The 18,818-nt window shown below is 39.3% G+C and overlaps 1 protein-coding gene across 1 annotated transcript in view; it reads right to left on the bottom strand.

Moving 5' to 3' along the window:
- The window catches only part of LOC111144930 (lysine acetyltransferase 6B), a 188,178-nt gene that overhangs the window by 31,599 nt on the left and 137,761 nt on the right, over positions 1-18,818 (bottom strand). Inside the window, exons 8-13 of the mRNA XM_022499539.1 lie at positions 16,351-17,282; positions 15,197-15,318; positions 13,528-13,643; positions 11,428-11,569; positions 8,103-8,264; positions 4,704-4,797 (exon numbers count right to left, since the gene is read on the bottom strand). Of these exons, the coding sequence (XP_022355247.1) occupies positions 4,704-4,797; positions 8,103-8,264; positions 11,428-11,569; positions 13,528-13,643; positions 15,197-15,318; positions 16,351-17,282 (1,568 nt within the window). The remainder of the gene's footprint in view (positions 1-4,703; positions 4,798-8,102; positions 8,265-11,427; positions 11,570-13,527; positions 13,644-15,196; positions 15,319-16,350; positions 17,283-18,818) is intronic.

Below are 18,818 nucleotides of genomic sequence, written 5' to 3'. Positions count from 1 at the left end.
GTTAAAAAAAAAAAAAAAAAAAAAAAAAAAAAAGAATGAAGTCACATTTCACTATCCTCCTCCGGTATCCAATTTAGAATAAAATAAATGCATTTATAACAAACACATGAGTTAAGTTAATGATGCCACCTTCTTTCACCACTACCTGGAACAATGTTCTGCAACCTATTGCTGAATCAGTTTGCTTTCCTGGGTCAGCTGCGGAGGATGGGTTTTACATCCTGCTCCCCAGGCAGGCTTCTGGCTCTGCAGGCTTGAGTAAAAGACAATTCATTATCAGCTTATCTACTGCCCAGCCAAGCAGAGTCTTGAACAACTAAAAGCATATATGATAAACCAAACCTGCTACATAAGTATGTATCAGTCAAAATAAGCCCAAGGCTACTCACTACAGCACTTTTTTTTTTTTAAGATTTTATTCATTTATTTGACAGAGAGAGATCACAGGTAGGCAGAAAGGCAGGCAGAGAGAGGGAGGGAAGCAGGCTCCCTGCTGAGCAGAGAGCCCGATGTGGGGCTCGATCCCAGGACCCTGAGATCATGACCTGTGCCCAAGGCAAACGCTTAACCCACTGAGCCACCTAGGCGCCCCAACACTACAGCACTTTTAAAACTGAAATATTGGGGAACATCCTATATTCCCATACCTAGGAGGGTTCCAGAACCCACTAAGATGATCTCTAGAAAGTAGTAAGGAGTGATTTCCAGGATGTATTATTAAGTGGAAAAAAGCAAAATGTAAAAGACTATCTACAGTATGCTCCCTTGTGAGTAAGAAAGGAGAAGAAATAAGAGAATTCACATCTTTTCATTTGTATAAAAAGAAACCTGGGAAGGACAAATGAAAAACCAGTGAGGTCAGTCATCTGCAGGAAAGGACTGGGGATGGGTAGAGGGAATGGCTGAAGGGAATGACACTTCTCTGAGGGCACCCTTTAATAAAGTTTCAACTCTGAAAATAATGTTTTATGTTTCGAAGACAAAAAACCAAGGACATAGGAAAAACTAAAGTGGCTAACAAATGGAAGCAAAAAAGCCTAACTGTATTTCAAATGAATGACATAACCACACTGAAGGGGGGAAAAATTAAAAAGAACTAAGCGAAGTAACATTCAAACACAGTATTTTGACTAAATACACTCCAGATAAAGTTAAAAACAAACAAATACATACAAATATTGACCTCTAGTTAGGAGGCCTGATTTCTAGGTGGTGGTATGAGTAAGCAATTCTGAAACTACTCAATGTGTGATCTAGGGCTGAGCACATCAGGAAGTACACTGTGGATAATGGAAGTCAGAGTTCTCACTGCTGGAGAGACAGAATAAAACCTTGTGGTGGTGCGGACCTGGAATGCAAGGTTACAGTATGAACTCATGACTGGGCTGTGGGGTATGGGGTGTGTGTGGACGTGTGCATGTGTGTAGACAGAGATGGAGACGAGAAGGAATCTCAGATTCTAGGAGAAACGATGGGGTATCAACTTCAACCTTGACAGTCACTCCTTCCACACTACCCACTTAGGTTCTGAGCAAAGAGTCACAAAACCCATGAGATGGTTTATGAGCGGGCTGGGAGTTGGTACCGTTTAGTCACTTTGGGCCAAGCTCTGCAGATGACCTCCTGGGGAGCCCTGCTCCGCAAACCCCAGGCAGGCTGTTCCAGGAAGAGTAAGACAACAACTTGTTCCCAGGGCAGCATCTAGTCCCACAAATGACCACTGCTGGAGAACAGTGTTCAGAGCTTTGGGATTTGCCTTTTTTTATATACACACCACACACTTCACAGTGCAGGGCACCCATGTTTCCAATCCAGCGGGCAAGTGGGCAGCTGGGCTGCGATAGCTCTCTTCCTACTGCTCTTGTCTCAGCTTCCTAAATTGGTAGTAACTATAAAGTAACAAAGTATTTTCCTCCTTCACAACTTTATTTGAATTACCGAAAATACATCCCCTGACCAAAAGATCCTCGGGCTCATGTACAAAACAGAAATAAAATAAATCTAACCATTAAAAGGTCCCTTAAAAAAAGACAAAAAACCAGCACATTTTAGAAAACCAGTAACCTTGGTTATCTATTTTGCCCTGAGTTCTGAATTATGAGGTTGCCGAGGATTGTGAGAGGTCATGGGGTTTATCTCCTTACTTTGCAAGGCTGGATCTAAATCATTCTAGAAGGATATTATCTACTATTATTTTAAGCAACTCCAAAGAAGGAGATGCTATCAATTTTTTCAGCAGCCTATTCTATCTTCTTTAAAACCTTTGGGGCCAAGGATTTTTTTTTTTTTCTTTTTTAATTGAATTTCTATTGGGTTTACACCAGTTTCCATTTTCATTGAGTATTATAAAATTCTTCTCCCAGCTTCCTGTTCTATGAAGGAGTAACACCAAGCCCTTTTCAAGTTTACTCAAATCATTCACCACATTGCTTACCCACCCCAGCATAGGGGCAATGTCAAGGGTATAGGAAAGAGAAAATCTAACAATTACACCCTTGGCACTGTACTACCCAGACACACCCTAAGGGGTGGCGCTCATCGTGATGGCCCTGAGCAATCCAGAAAGGTTCCAATGGGTTCCAAAGTTCTGGTTTAAAAATACTGGGTAGACTCCAATACAGTTCTCACTAAAACGGTTAACACAAAGATTTAGCATTTGAAGGGAACGTCTCTGTTCCTGGGTTGTTCTCTTACGTGAAAGGTCTCACTATCAGATTATGCTGTACAAATAAGAACTAATCTATTTAGAGACTTGTGTTTTTACCCATTAAGCAGTAGTCCCTCTTTAAATTTTAGGTAGAAAATCATTGTGAGCAGTACTGTGTTACCACTTTGGAGATTCCATTCAAATCAAGAAAATAGCCCGGATGATCCTCAGTGGTCTGGGGTGCAGGCTTCAAATCAAGAAAATAAATCAAATGCAGATTATTGATCATACTGTCCTACTGAAAACAAAGAAGGTAGTATCTTAGGAGTTTATAGTCAGTTGGAAGTAGGACACATCAGTTATCACCACTAAAGCAGGCGTTAAGTCTACTGCTATGCTACAGAGATATGGAGCCAAGAAGGGAACGAGATGAATCTTCAGGAGGTAGCATCAAACAGAAGAGGTTCCTGAGCTGGCTCTTAACAATGGGTAGGATTCTGAACACATGGAGGCTGGGGAAGGAGGAAGTGGTCACTTTAGCAAAGGGACTGTATAGACAAAGAATGGAAATATGGAAACATGCTCAGAATATCTGAGGAAAAAGAGATTAGCAGATGAAAAAGCCTAAAAAAATTAGCTGGAAATAGGTGCTAGGAGCCTTTGGATACTGAGCTCTAGAGTTTACCTTATTCTGTAGGCATGCAGATGCTAAAAGTATCAAAGGTTAAGGCCTGAACTGTTGCTATGTACATCAGAAACCACAATGGTTATGAACAACTTCTAAATGGTGGCCACACAAAAAAAAGGGATTTGCCCATAGAACCGATTACATCTAGACCTCTGCAAAATAGTAACAGTGACCTCCTGGTAAGATGGCCCTCCATGGGAGAACTAGATCAGGAAAACAAAGGGTAAGACTAAGACAATGAATTAACAACTACTAATGTTAACTGAAAATAGTCAATAAATAATACTTCAAAAAAAGAACAATATTCTCAATGGCGACAGATTGCGCACATCTGTCTAAAACTGCTATATAGTCATTTTATACCCCAACTTTAATAAATTGTAGTATCTAGTAATATAGATCTGGACGCAGCATATTTGTTTCTTCATGATTTTTCTTGAGCACATTTATATTGTGGGGTTTTTTTGCATTTGATGTACCTTAGGAAGAATATACAATTTCCTAAATTTCCCTTCTTTCAGTTTATAATCAGACAAACTACAATCTGGTAATAAAGCACATAGTTCCTAGTGACAGGTTTTTACATGGTCAGAAATTACTATTATCATGGATACTTGGCCTTCGTGTTATCTGGGTATTTTGAAATGAATTCTTCCAATGTACCTTAGCACTCCATTTACACATCCCATATAATATAAACAAGGAGAAAAAAAAAAAACTACCCATGTTTTTTACATTATCCTGTGCCTACTTCAGCATGTCATTCCAATTTTAATTGAAGAGACTCTGAAGATACAAGTGTGTATAAAAACCACTTTTTGGGCAACCTTCTAGACAAAAAACATTATATAATTTCCATCACAAAAAAAGGGAAATTAATAAAATAAAAGAGTTATTTCTATTAGAAAGTCTCAAAGGATAAGCCACCTAAAGAATTGTTTTTCTAAGCAGAAATACCCCTTTCTTGCCCAGTACTGATAAGATTATAGGTAAAATTTTAGAAAGCTGAAAATCTTTTTAAATAATACTTCCGTTAGCTCTAATCACAAATAATTGCCTCTTCTGGTGCTCATGAGCATGAGCGCCACAGAATGGAATGTGATTCTGCCGGTTCATTCGGGGTAATGGCTTTGTGAGCCAGTGACACCGCCGAGAAATCTAGTCTCAATTTCCTAGAGCACACTAAGTGAGCAACAGTAAATTTTTCACTTGAGGAAGATTTTCTAACCTATGTAAAATAAAAAGAGAAAGCCTATTATCTACGGATAAAAACAACAAAGTGGGTTAAATAAAGAATTATGTGTTACTCTTTCTTTTAACAGCCATCAGCTCCCTGGGTCATGAAAGTAGGTAAAGCACTTCACTTACTGAAATCAATGAGAAGCCGTCCAAATCCTTGCCTTTGGTGCTGGGGCATGATCATTATGCAGGAGACATTATACTTCTGCTGGCAAAGCTTTTCCTGAGGGAAGGAGAAACAGATCAAGTATGTCAGAGCTCTGCTGAAGTGCGCAATTCCCGGCACCTGCCACCATCCTTGTACAACAGTCCACTAAGGTGAGCCCCTGTGTTAGGTCAGGACCAAGCAGAATAGTCCCACTGTGTTGATCAAACTATCAGCTAACAACAAACCGTCCACTCCAGGCATGCCTCTCAATTATGCCTTGATGCCTGAAAGCTGGTAGCATAAAATATGAAAAAAGAATCCAAGGAAATAGGAGCCAAATGAAACAGAACACAGAGAGTATGCAAGAAATGATTTCCTTGCTCAAACAACTTGGGAGATGGGGGGGAAAAAATGAACACCCACAGACTCACCCAGAGGGGAAAGGTAAGACTGAGCTCGCTACCTTGCTAAACAATTTTCAACTCTTTGACAGCAATCTGTCTTCTGCCTTTGACCAAATGTCCCAGGGAAATGAAAACAGTGTATGAGTAAGTAGATCTACACAGATACACTTATGTATTTTATGGATTAAAAACAAAAATCAAAGTAAAAAGCTAGAGAAATAATTAATTTGCATTTCAAACCAAACAAAAAGACCAGGCTGTAAGAAATCCCAAAGCCTCCACACAAAAGTGAGGCCAAAATATTACCGACAGTATGAAACCAGGAGGGAGATTGGGATGACTAGAGTGGGAAACAGCTCGTATAGTTAAGGAAGAATTTGCAATTTTCATGGGATGTGGCATCAGAGCAGTAACATTTTATTCAGAGTACATAGAAGCAGTTAAAGCCTGTACAGAGAAGATCTGGAAAAGGCTTTTGAGGTTGTGAATGCTCTGGCCAAATATAAACCACAAGTAAGACCGACCACAAATGGTACTAACCACACGAAAGGATTACTGCAGAACACCCAGATCTTTAATGAACCTATTAGAAATATCACAGGAAATTGTTGTGGAAAAAACCCTACAGGGCAGAATTAGAGATTTCTTTGTGAAAAAGATGCTCCCAACATTTGCACATTTGTAGCTGTTCTTGGAGTCGCTAAGAAATGAGGAGGACGAAATCATGTGTGTCAGTTATCCCTAAGACACTGGTGTGTCCGTCAATGGATGTGCACATCAGAGGCGTGTTCAAATAATTAGTCTTCTTGGCAAAGTCAGACAAATGGGTCACTTTCTTTAAAAAGAGATGTACGCTGAGTTGAAAGGATTCATCCTTTATGCCATTCTTTTCTCTGTCCCAAACTATTCCTACCTTTTAACTTCGTAAGGCAGCCCAACCCTCCCCTCCACCACAACTCCCACCCTTTAACACACGTTGCTGCAGCTAAATTCTAATCTATGGATAAAAATAACTGTTCTCTCTTTCCCTCCTGTTTAGAGTCCTCTATTATCTGCCTGGTAAGTCAAATGCCTGTAATGACTTACAGTGAACTTTTCTAGGTCATCTTGGCCATTCTCTAGCTGTAACCTCCAGAATTTGGTTTAAGTGTAACCCCAAAGGGCCATAGTCCTTCACACTCCAATTGATGCATTAAAATATGGTTTAATTTGCATGTATCTAGACTTTTAAAGTGGTTTTCTTAAGATTAATTTTTGTTTTACTGCACTCCCAAAGAATGAGTTTTCCATGTACAGTAAGAAACAACCGTAGTTGCTGCCATGCTGTAAAAGAAAACTGTGGCAAAATGAGAAAAGTTTTGAGGTAAGATGCTGGGGCCCGTGGGAGAAGAGAGGCAGAGACTGAAACTGTAAGGTTCACCTTCAACTGCAGACCCAGAGGCCAATTTGAGACAAGGACAGTAGGCACCATTAAGCATCTACATTTAAACACAGACACATGTAAAGAAACACCATTTTCTTTCTTTCTTCTTCTTCTTCTTTTTTTTTTTTTTTAAAGTAGGCTCCACGCCCATCATGGAGCCCAGTGTGGGGTTGAACTCATGTTCCTGGGGCGACTGAACCACCCAGGCACCCCAAGAAATGCCATTTTCTAACAAGAAGAATAACCATGACCACTATATATATTTTTAAGTTATCTCTACCCAATGTGGGGCTCAAACTTACAACCTTGAGACCAAGAGTTGCATGTTCTACCAAAGAGCCAGCGAGGCGTCCCATGACCGCTATTCTTTTTAACTCATTGCAGAAAACGAGCTTTATAAACCTATACAAAAGGTAAGATGTTTTATATATCATATAGATTTCCTATTTATTGTTTTATTTTTATTATTGTGTTAATTCTCTGTCATCTTTTTAACCTGTTATGTACAAATTAACTTTCGTCTTTTTTGTTTTGGGAGCTTACCAAATATGTGTATTAAAATATTAAGGCTGTTTCCCATAGATGCTATAACTTACTCATATTTTTGTTTATGACCCCTGGGTTGATTCTAAAATACAGAAAACCTGCAGTTTGCAAAGGACCTTCATGTATACTCTATCTTTTGATATTCCATGAAAATGACATTTCCATCAGGCACCCCTTTACATTATGCAAGAGTAGATTCAATAAATTTCACTTATCGCCTAATACGCAAACTATATCACAAAATAAATACAATACAGGGTTCAGATCATGGACTATGTGCATGGAAGTCTTAAAAGTACCATCCTGGCACATTAAACTATCTCCAAGCTTAGTTTCTCCTTATTGCATATGAGTTATTATCAAAAACCTTTGAACCAAGGAATGTGAGTATAAAAGACAAACTATATCCACTCAGTGTGTCAAGGGCTTCCCTACGTTCACAGCTGGAGATGCTTAGGTTTCCTAAAGGTGAGGCTGCTTTAGATCTTAAAACAACAGCATAAACAGTAAGAGACAAAAGAGTAAACCTCATCATTTTATCACCTTGAGTGTCCAAATGCCAACGTTCCAACTCAGTGAGATACTGATGACCACAGAGGGAATACAGTGAGGAGAAATGAGAACCATCCCTTAAATGCTACGCTATTCTGAAACCTTGAGGTTGACACCACTGAGAGGGGAGCAAGGGAAATAAGCTTAACAATTAAAAAATCAAAGATGCTAGGTGGTCTGCAAGGCAGCAGTTATAATGCTACATGGTCGCCGATAGTCAAAAGGCAGCAAACCCCGTTGAGGTCATTTACACAGTTTCTAGGCATGATATTTACCATTTTGTTTTGTTTTGTTTTAAATAAGCTCTGAACAAGAACCTGAGCTTTTCAGAAATATGTATCGCTTACTCAAATTACAGTCATAGAAAAAAAAAAAAACAACCCTGTTTGAAGAACTGGGCTCTACCAAAAACATTTTGAATGAGAAAATGAAGGTCATACTGGCTCTTGTTTTACCTTAGAGAAGTATCCAACCAGATGACAGCCCTTTTCATCATTTTTTGTAAGGACATAAAAAAGGAATGGCTCAACATCATAATACAATGTTTTGTGGTCCAGGAAGAGCTTGGCTAACAAGCAAAGGTTTTGGCAATAAATTTTGCTCATATTCCCATCAACCTAGCAAAGAGAAACAGACAACATTATTTAACATAAAAATACCGCTCAATATAAAATTATTTTTATATGGTATTTTGGGAAGTATACAATTTTATTTCCAAATGCCAAACTGAGAGATTAAACTACCCCATTAAACAAGTATAAAGTCAACCAAAAAACAGCTGTCACGTGGCAAATAAGAATTCCACTTTTTCTCTTAAATTAGGGTCAATTCCAGTTAGCTTCAATCTCTTTAAGCTACCTGAAGAAAGCCGAAACCACTAATGAAGGAGTCATTCTTATTTGCAATTTACTACAAGTAAAGAAACGATCAGGCATGTTCTCTGTTTGAACCAAGTAAGTCTGAATTAAAGAAATGTAAACACAGCAAAGTACCGCTCAAGTAAGTTAAACTTTATGTTGTTTTCAAAAGGACTTCATGTAAAAATAAAATAAATGAACAGTATTATTCTGATTCCTCAGAAGTGTAGATTAGCAAAAGAGGATTCCATTTTGGTTTTATCCCAAGCATCATTTTAAATATAATTGGAAGAGATAAAATTTCTATGTTGGGAATACTTACAGAGAAAGTCAGATGAATTTCAACCTACAATAAGTACCATGATTACAGTCTACTTTTCTTCAAAATAAAAGAATCAAGCTGTGATACTGATGGTTATAGACAGGAGGCTAGGCACAGATGCCAATTTCTTTGATCAAATGTAGTTACTTGTTGAAAACCAAAAGCACAGCAGATTCAAGAATTTCCCTAGCACTATTCTTAGGGGAAATGGATATTTGCTAACCAGAGCTCTGTAACAATGAACTTGACCGTTCTCCAGTCTCCTGTGGACCATACAGGTTCTCATATTGCACAAATTATTTTTAGACTTCATATAACTATTTCCCTTGGATGAAACCTAGGTCCCACGCATAGCAACAAAATCAAATATGGGCAATAGACACAGAGGATACAATTCTCTCTTTAATTAAAGGAAGTTTTTATGTATTTGAGAGTATGGTCCTTTCAGAAATGATAGTACATTACAAAAAGGAAATGTTGGTGTTGATGAACCAGAAAAACAGAAGACGATGCTGAAGCAAATTCTTATCAGCTGTGTAAGGTCTAATACGCATGCTTTCAAGAGGGATAAAGACAGGAAATTATTAATTTATGATTATACTTCATTTATTGTAAAGGTTACTTAGGAAACTGCTAAAAGAAAAGTTTCCTACATGCTGTCCTCTAAGTATTGATTTGGATTCTAGAATAGTGACCTTGGCATAGATAAATCCAATTCCTTCAAATATTTTTATGCATAAATTTTACTAATTTGTTTTTCACTTTTCCCCCTCTGATCTTGGTGATGGTTCAAAAACACTTGTCCAGAAACAGCAGACCATTGCTATCAGACTATCAAGACTGACTCCTTTATCCCCAAGAAGACTCTCCCAGGATTCATGAGAGCTTAAACCCCACAAGCAGGTTCATGCTGATTTACTTCACGGTTACTTAAAGGCAACGATGTGTTTTGTCCTTTGGGAAACAAAGAGACAGTGATTTTCACTTCATTCTGGTTTCAAGAAAGGATCCAAGGCATGAAGGAAGGAGCCAATAAGAAAGTTGATCTTTTGACATTAGCTAAGCCTCAAATGAGAACAGCTCTGCAGTCTCACCTGGTTGGGGCTGACTGAGTAACGTTCTGAAATGAACTAAATGGCTCGCATTCAGCTTTTCCTCCAGCCCAGGGGGCCTCAATGGGAGTAATTCTGCCTCCTCAGCGACACTGTGTCTGGAGAAACTTTTGCTTGTTACAGCTGGAAGCAATGTGATACCACCAGCACGGAGTGGGCGGAGGCTAGGGATGCTGCTGAGCAGCCTGCCACGCACAGGATGCTCGCTATGCCAGAGATCTATCTAGCCTGAGAGATGCACGGTGCCCAGGCTGAGAAACCCTGCGCCTAACCTTTCGTAAGTACTAATATATCATTAAATCTTCACAGCAACGATGCCCTTCTTACTTCAAGTTTACCAAAAGAGCCTGATACAACCAGGAAGAGGTTCTTAAAAAAACTCCTAAGACACAGCTGGAGTTGCTGTGTTCTCTGATTGGCCTTTGGAAAAGGTGGCGAGCTCTGGCTTGTCCTCGAGAGGTAACCTCGTCAATGAGAGAAACCTGTGTGTGACCCTCCCCTATATTAAATATCATCCAAGACGTTACACACCAGAACTAAAGTGAAATGTGGGGCAGAATAATAAATTTCAGTCTGAACAACTCAATAAAGTAAAACTGTATTTCAGAGAGAAAAAAAAAAAAAGACATCATGTCTGCTGTGCAAGGAAGGCTTGTTCTGAGCACCCATGCATGAAAACAATGCACCGAGATGGGTAACAGAGAAGGGAATTAGGCAGGGCAATGCAAGTGCTCAATTGGAGGAACGAGAATAAATGAGAGAATGAAAAATCCCTGAGAAAATGCAAGAATGAAAGGCATGGTCTCCTCAAGGTGTAAATGACACAGCTAAGCGGGATCCTTGAAACTGACAACAGAACGCGACTGAGCAATGAAACGATATATACAGGCGAAGACCTTCCGCTACTCAGTCAGTTCTTTAGGAACCTACAATGACAGACACAAGGCCACAAGTGGTTCCTGCGAACAGCAGAGTTCTCCAGGGGTGGCCGTCTACCCAGATGAGGGAGGGAGTCTCAACATCTGCTGGGGTCTCACCAAAAGGATTATCCACCCTGCCAAGAAATGGATGGAAACACAGGTGGCTGTGTACTGAGGAGATATGTACAGCTGTTCAATTCCCTGGAAGAGTGAGCACCTGCCAGACATTGGCTGGAGCTGCTGAACAAAGCTAATTTCTCCTGCCAAAGACAGAAGAATTTACAAAGAGCTGAGAAGATCATAAATTCACTGGTGAATATATCTGGTGCAGACAGGGATTTGGGAGAAGACAAAAAAGCTAATGTGATGAAGCAGGAATTCATCGTCAACCTAAATGGTTGCTCAATATGGTTCAACATTCCAAAACATGGAGATATTTTAAAGAGCAATCTGAATTTGAATGCCAAAATCGAATATACTGTGCACCTTCTAGAAACAAATCAGAACATAATCAACAACTGGAAGTACTAGGTCTCAAAGGCTGAATTTTTTTATTTACACATGCTTACCTCAAATACTGAAAGGTCTTTCCTTCGGTAAATTTCATTTGCTGGAGGATGAAACCATCCACATTTCTTTGAGTGTCTTAACAAAATATTTTTACTTTTCATATATTTAAGACAGAATTCACACAGGTAAAGCTTTGGTAATCTGTTAAAATTTTAAAATCAAAGAATCTATCAGATTGATTATATTGTTTAGGGAAAAAGATATTAAATGTTGTTCAATTTTCTCCAAGTCATAATAAGGTTATACAACAGTATTTGAAAGAAGTAGTTTTGAAAAAAGAAAATAAAAAGCCAGTAGTAAAGAGATTATACAAGGCTTACATTATTTTTCAATATAATAATATTTGCTGCCATTATTTTGTGAACAAATCATTTGTTTCCTTAGAAATGTTGTACAGAAAAAACGGTTTTCAGACCTGGAACCACTACTTGAAAAATCAACAGTAAGGACGGCCTGCTGTCAGGTAAACGTGAATATTTTTCGTATTTCAAATTTAACGTCATATTGTCAATAGTATATACGGTCAGTGGCGTAACTGTAATCATCTTTTACTCAGAGGGAAGTGAATTCATTATTTTAAAAAATGATCTGTGTATTTACAAGGCAGAGAAGTCCTAGAATTTAGTTAGCATTTCTGATGGATGAAGTAACATTAAAGTCTTATCATAATTATATATACATATACATATTAGATATATGTATATATCTAAAGCAATAAATGTAAAAAAAATAAAAAGATCTTGTTTCTACAAATCCCACTGACTCTGATATACAAACAGATTTCTCTCTCATGGTGACTTTTTCTTCACCTTTAAAATTATAACATTTTTTTTTTTTAAAGATTTTATTTATTTATTTGAGAGAGAGAGCATGAGAGGAGAGGTCAGCGGGAGAAGCAGACTCCCTCCCGAGCAGGGAGCCCGATGTGGGACTCGATCCCATGACTCCAGGATCATGACCTGAGCCGAAGGCAGTCGCTCAACCAACTGAGCCACCTAGACGCCCCTAAAATTATAACATTTTTAATGCATGCCTAAACACACTTAAACATATTATTAGTATTTTAAGAAAATGTTTAGAAGCACTTTCTAGGTCTTTGGGGTGTAAGGGTAGAATGGTTTTGGGGAAAATCACCTAAAGCTCTCAGAACACATGACTTATGATTACCCATACCAACTGAAGCTCAAAGGTGTTTTTAAAAAGTCGTTCAAGAACACACAGTCAAGTGGTATCAGCTAGAAAGAGAAACCAAGATTCCTGATTCTTACTCTGCCACTTATCTTCTAAAACACCCTCCCCATTTTCTCCAGGGGATAATGGGCCAGACACCCACGCAGTGGAGAAAAGGACAATTATCTACTCCAGAAGAAATTCAAGTTTGTGATTACCAGAAACTTCATAGGCTAAAACATTTCAGAAGATACTAATAAAGTGTATCCTGATGTACCTGAAGGAAGAGATCTGTTCACAAGATACCCATTTTTAGATATATTAGTTCAAGACAATTTCACAGCTAATCTTAGTTCGAGACAAAAGAAAACTCTAGGATAATTATTTTCTCTTCATTTTTAACAAATTAGTCACAAATGGCTCTAAAAGTTAAGACTTGGGGAAGGGTCTCTTAAGGCTACCCACCCCCACCTACTTTCTTTCATTTTTCCTTCTTCGGCTACATTTCTGTAAAAAACTTGAAAAACAAAATGTCAGATATCAGAGATAAAATGAACAGGCCTACTTAGGAAAATAAACAGGGCAATGAGAAGAAACCACCAACTACTTCATAATGGCCAGTGTTTTTTCTCCTTATTTGGTTTCATCCACAAACAACGTTTGTCCAATTAACCAGAGAAAGCAAGATCTTAGAAGCTCAAAGGTGAAATTTACAATGCCCGTGTGACTAAGGAGTAGGAGGAGTTTACATACAACAGTGAACACTATTATTAAAAGACACCGGAAAAAGTAATAGTTCTGGAAGCACTCTGACTCAACTATCAGAATTTACGCCCTGAAGATCATCTAATTTCTACTTCAGAACTGAGAATTCCCCTTCCTCAGATATATGACATTCAAGCTATATACCTTCTGGGCTGTTCCATTACCTTGCATATTCCTGTGGGTAAGGCGAGGAGTACCAGGTTTGGATTTCGTATTTCCCGAATTCTATTACAGAAGGGTACCGGCCACAGTCTTCCACTCCACTTTCACACTCTATTTTCTGTCAGAGAAAAGAAAAGGAAGGAAATCAAGTATGTGCGTTAGAAGAGGATTTCTTCACTTACCTTTTGATTCTTTCACCAGTGAATTAGGAAAACCTATCAAGAACAGGCACTAATGTTCATGGGGAGTTTTCATGTTGTTGAAAACACATTAGAGGATCTTGTAAAATAATCGTCAACTTTGTATAAGGTTCACATATAAACAAACTAAGGGTTTTTCTTAGGGTTAAGAAACAGTATTACCAACACAGGAAATGAGCACAATGTAAATACATACAAATGCCTATTGAACAGAATGAATTTAATGACCTGGTGCAATGCATTAAGACTGAATAAATTAGAAGATGATCTGGCGGTTAGACACCCTTACGGTCTCCTATTCCTCCATGAAGTTAATGTTGATCCCAACTGTAATTATACCATCAACTGTGAAAGTCTGCAGTTTAATATCCATGTCTCTTACTCCCAAGCAGTAAGCCCCATCAAGTTATGAACTCTGCTGGCCTAATACAGACAAGAAACGCTGTTGAGTGCAATGCTGGTGTTACCATACTGAAAGGGGGCTTAAAATTTAAAAGCATCTTTCAGATAATGGTCCACTGTTCATCACATCTATCTATGAATGCCAGAAGTAGGCTGAAAATTTGGTAATATTTAAGGACTTCAAATCCCCAAAACTGGGGGCATTTCTGACATTTATCTTAGTAAAAGGAAACCAATACAAAGCATACTGATGGGGCAGAATGAGGAATGGAAAATATCCAATAACTCCTTAAGTGAGAAACTGTCAGAAGTAGGTAGCCCAAGTGGCTGCTACTAAAAATGAAGCTTAAGAGCCTACAGACAGGCCCCTTCCCAGACCAAGGAGAGAGTAAGGTGGGGCAGGGAGCCCATCTGTGAAGAGTTGGACACATAAACTGAACCTGGTCTAATGGTACCAAATTCATGCTCCATAATAAATCTGAGCTCGCAAAGTCCAAAAGCCTTACTTGTCACCTGTTTTGGTGACAATAAAACTACCTGGAGTTACTCTTTTAAGTGGAATCATTTAAACAAATTACTGGACAATGAAAAGGAAAGTGATTGTAACTGATCAAGCAACACAATATTGTCTTAATCAATGCCAAAGTGTTAAAATTATGAGACATTTTTCATATGGCTGGCCATCTGTGCTGGAAGAACCACTGGTAATTTAAAAGCGATGCTCTTTTTAACCATTTAAAACTGTTATTTTCTACATTTCCATGAAAATGATCAGACATCTAGTCCCTCAAACTTAGAAGCATTTTTCCAAGTCTGTTTCAACTACTGTTACTCTGGTCTGTTTTGTGAGACCAACTGAGCCCTTATCAATGTTTGAGAGTGGAGACAACTCTATGAAGTCCCTCTGCTTTTGAAGCTAGAGTCAACAAAAACAATCATGGTAACAGTTAAAGGACCACAAAGGATTCTGAGGGGGGATTCACTATCAAAGCAGTAATTCCATAGTCGTCACACATACAACAATCACATATTATCCTTGTTACTATATAATGTGGTATCCTGGCCTTACCTCCCAAGAAAGTTCCTGGGCCTGCTTAAAAACATCCAAATCCTCTTCGGTAACGGTATCCTTGTTTCCAATCACATTTATATCTGTACTTTCTTGTTTGATGCTTATTTTGATTTCAGTATCTGTCATTCAAAACCAGCAGAAAGTACATTCACTGACTTGAATCATGAGTAACCACCGTATTATTACCAAAATGGCACCAAATTAGCATAGTGGGCAAATAGGGATTTTTTTTTAAGCTTTATAAGCTTTTATATCTAAGCACTGCTCAAAAGATCCGGCAGTACCCTTTCCCTGCTGTACCCAAATTTTTATTTGAATTACCACTGTCATCTTCTTATAGTTCCAACAAATGAGGGAAAGTAAGGGCAATACAAAGCAAAATTGTATTTTTCAACTGAGATTAGACATTGTATCAATGTCTAGTTATGGAATTCCCATTATCCCTTTGAGATTACAAAAAAAAAAAAAAAAAAAACACCAAAAAACCAAAAACTACCGCTTTGTCGAAATGACACATTTTTGGTTCTTTTTTGTTTGTTTGTTTTGGTTTTGGTTTATAAAGGGTAGCAAATGTAACAGGCCAATTTGTTAAAATGAAATCATGAACTCCGTTTTCTCCCTACGGTGAATACACACACAGACACACTCACACCCAAAAGCACAATTCACAGAATCACAGATCAGGCTTTGTGGAGAAGGAAGCAGGATGATCTTGGTCATGAGAAAGCAATGGAGCAGAGGGAGCGGAAATGAGGAGCTGAACCACCCCCTGCGGGAAGCACTGACAGCACAGAAGAGAGCAGCGCCGCGGCAGGGTACATGGCAGAAGCGCGACAGTGGCTACTCATGCGGGACTACAAAGCCATAAAGCAACACTATGGAGGCATCTGGGGGTCCTAGTGTCACTACGGATGGAAATAAATAATAAAAGGTGGGAGAGTATTAGTTGGAAAAAAAACAACATTTTGGAGGTTTAGTCAGCATTAGAAAAAGGTCAAAGTTTCACTGCTTCTGTATGAAAGTGAAGTGAGAACAAGAGAAATAGCTAAGACCTATGTGACAAATAGGAACTGATTGATTTATTCTTTTCGGGGGTTGGGGGAGAAAGGGACGGGACGCAGGTTTGTTTGGAGCTTTGACCTTTTGCTTACCATCATCCTGATCAGGTTTAATCCTTCCGTCTGTCAAGCTCCCCTTCCCTGGTGAGGGGGTCCCCATCTGAGGGGTCACTTTATATTTTAATCTGCCTAGCATCCTGTGCTTTTTAAGGAAAGTTGTTCGCTTGAAGTGAGCAATTGCTTTAAAAATACGTCCTCTAGCCATCCCCCAGCTAGAGGAGGAGGAGTGAGCAATAAACCTACTTCTAATCTCTCTTTTTCCAAAGAAATGGGCTTTAGATTTTGCCGTGGAAGATAATTCAGTTTTACGACGCATACGTTTGGGTGGTGCATAACTTGGGTGTCCCTTTTTTCGAGACTGTCCCTGAGTGGTATAGATATGAGAGAGTCCGTCAAAGAGTGCCTTCAGCTGGCTGTTCTTAGTCAGACTGCTCAAGGAGGGCACACTGGACTGGCTAGAAGAACTCTGGGGAGAGGTAGAAGAAGTGGAGGTGCTGGACTTTTGTGAACTGGGGCTCTGACCAGAGATGGGGGTTGGGGGCGGAAGTGAAGAAGGTGGAGGTTTTAGCTTTTGTGTGGTACCTGGAGCCAACACATGAGAAGTGCATGACTGTTTCTGAGAGACCTTTTTCCTTGGACGATAGTGCTTTGAAAAGTCTATTATTTCACCTCGTGATCTGCGACCATCAGGTGATGGTGTAAAGAACTTAGTAAGGCCATCAATGAGCCCTTTGGTTTTCTTGTTAACTTTAAGTGTAGAGGCAGAAATGTAGGTGGAGGTGGTGGTGATTTTGGTGGTGGCACCAGGCCGAGTGGGGTCTGTAACAGCCAATCTGCTGCTTGAGTCCTTCCCAGATGCAGCATGACCAGATGAAGGTGTGGTACAGACTTTAGTCTTTTGACCCCTACCAGGTGACCCCCTTCCTGTGAATGCATTCATGGATCCTTCATCACTGGTTACAGACCTAGGCAAAAATTTAGAGAATAGTATCAGCATTCAGTAATAGAACTAGAAAGGTAGCTAAAACAAATTTATAGCAACTAGATGCATTCAATGTGCTTAAACTTAAGAAGCCGAACTGCAACCCTAAGAACGATGTCTGTGTGTGTGTGTCTCCATCTAGGTGTTTCTCTGTTCAAAAGGGGAGCGGCCACTCCCTGTGCATGTCATGATTCTCCCGGGGCCCATCGGGGAGGGACTGGAAGAAGCCACGTGGACCCAGGGCCAATGCAAGTTAAGACAATTTCTGAAGCGACTCAAAGAACATGCAAGGCTTTCCTGATACTTCAATAAAAATGGTACCCCCTCTATGGTCCCAAGTCATTCTGATTTCCTACATCTTTTTACAAAGTATTAAAGGACATAAGTCGTTAAGTATGATCTAGAAGTGAAAGAATAAGCTCATCTTATATCTCTAGTGAGAAGCAATTTTAACTCAGCTGGAAGACATGTTAAAGTAGAATTTGGGCAGGTTTATAACTTAGTACTTTTTTGTTGTTGTTAAAACATTAAAGATACCCTCTTCCTCTCAGCAGTTTATGCTTAGGATGATAAGCTAACCAATAATACTCTCTACGTCGAGGAGACAATTAGTTACAGCATAAAATATTGCTGAAAAAAGGACAACAATAGCAAAAACTGAAGAAATGATTAAAGAAAAGCTACAGCAGGTCAGACATGACATGGAAAGTCTGGTGAAGAAGCAGCACATTTACCATGGTCTTTATCAGATCTCTGTACACTATTTCGACTCATTTGAGGCTGGTTCTGCCCATCCAGCTGTGTGGTCCATAGAGACCAGAGGCCACTCCACTACCACAGCTGCTTAGAGGAGCAGCAGCTGCCTGCCTTCACCTCAGGCTAGCGCTTGGAAAGCGACCCATTTTGCAGCAGAGTTTTATACAATAGAAACATTTGCATGTGAATTATGGCAGTGCTGGGGCCCAAGAATGCACTTTAAAAATTATCAATTTAGCTGAAGGCTCATAATGAAGAAATGGAAGCCTGAAAATGATATGATATTGCATTATAAAAATATCTTCATTACAAAGAGGAGAGCACAGGGTGGTGGTGGTCCTGCACATTAACGAACAATTTCCGCAGTCAGCTGCAGCGGATTCTGGTGCAGATCAACGGGGCGAGCTACTGGGCTCATCTGAGGCCGCTCCGCCGCCAGGAGCTCTGCCCGACACCAATGCTACAGCCAAATCAGGTTAACACTGGAGAGCTCTAGTGTCACAGTAAGGGTTACCAATAAACAATCAACCAAGCTAAAATGTTTCCCATTAGAATGCTGCATTTGGACTGTATCTGGAATCGATTGCCCAGAAAGGATAAGATGCTTATAAAGCATGTAAAAAGGAAAACTCCCTAGACTGTCTTAAAAATTCCTAAGCTCAAAGGACAATTTTGGACAAACAAAAAGTTAGGACTGGTGCCAGATGCAATTTTCAGCTGTGTCCTTTGTTTAGAAAGTTTATATCCTAATTTGGTTTTTTTA

This window comes from Enhydra lutris, unplaced genomic scaffold (assembly GCF_002288905.1).
Source record: "Enhydra lutris kenyoni isolate GAN:26980312 unplaced genomic scaffold, ASM228890v2 scaffoldscaffold12, whole genome shotgun sequence".
In the NCBI taxonomy this organism is placed as follows: domain Eukaryota; kingdom Metazoa; phylum Chordata; class Mammalia; order Carnivora; family Mustelidae; genus Enhydra; species Enhydra lutris.
The sequence above is the reverse complement of the archived record's forward strand: the minus strand, read 5'-3'. Positions and strand labels throughout refer to the sequence as shown.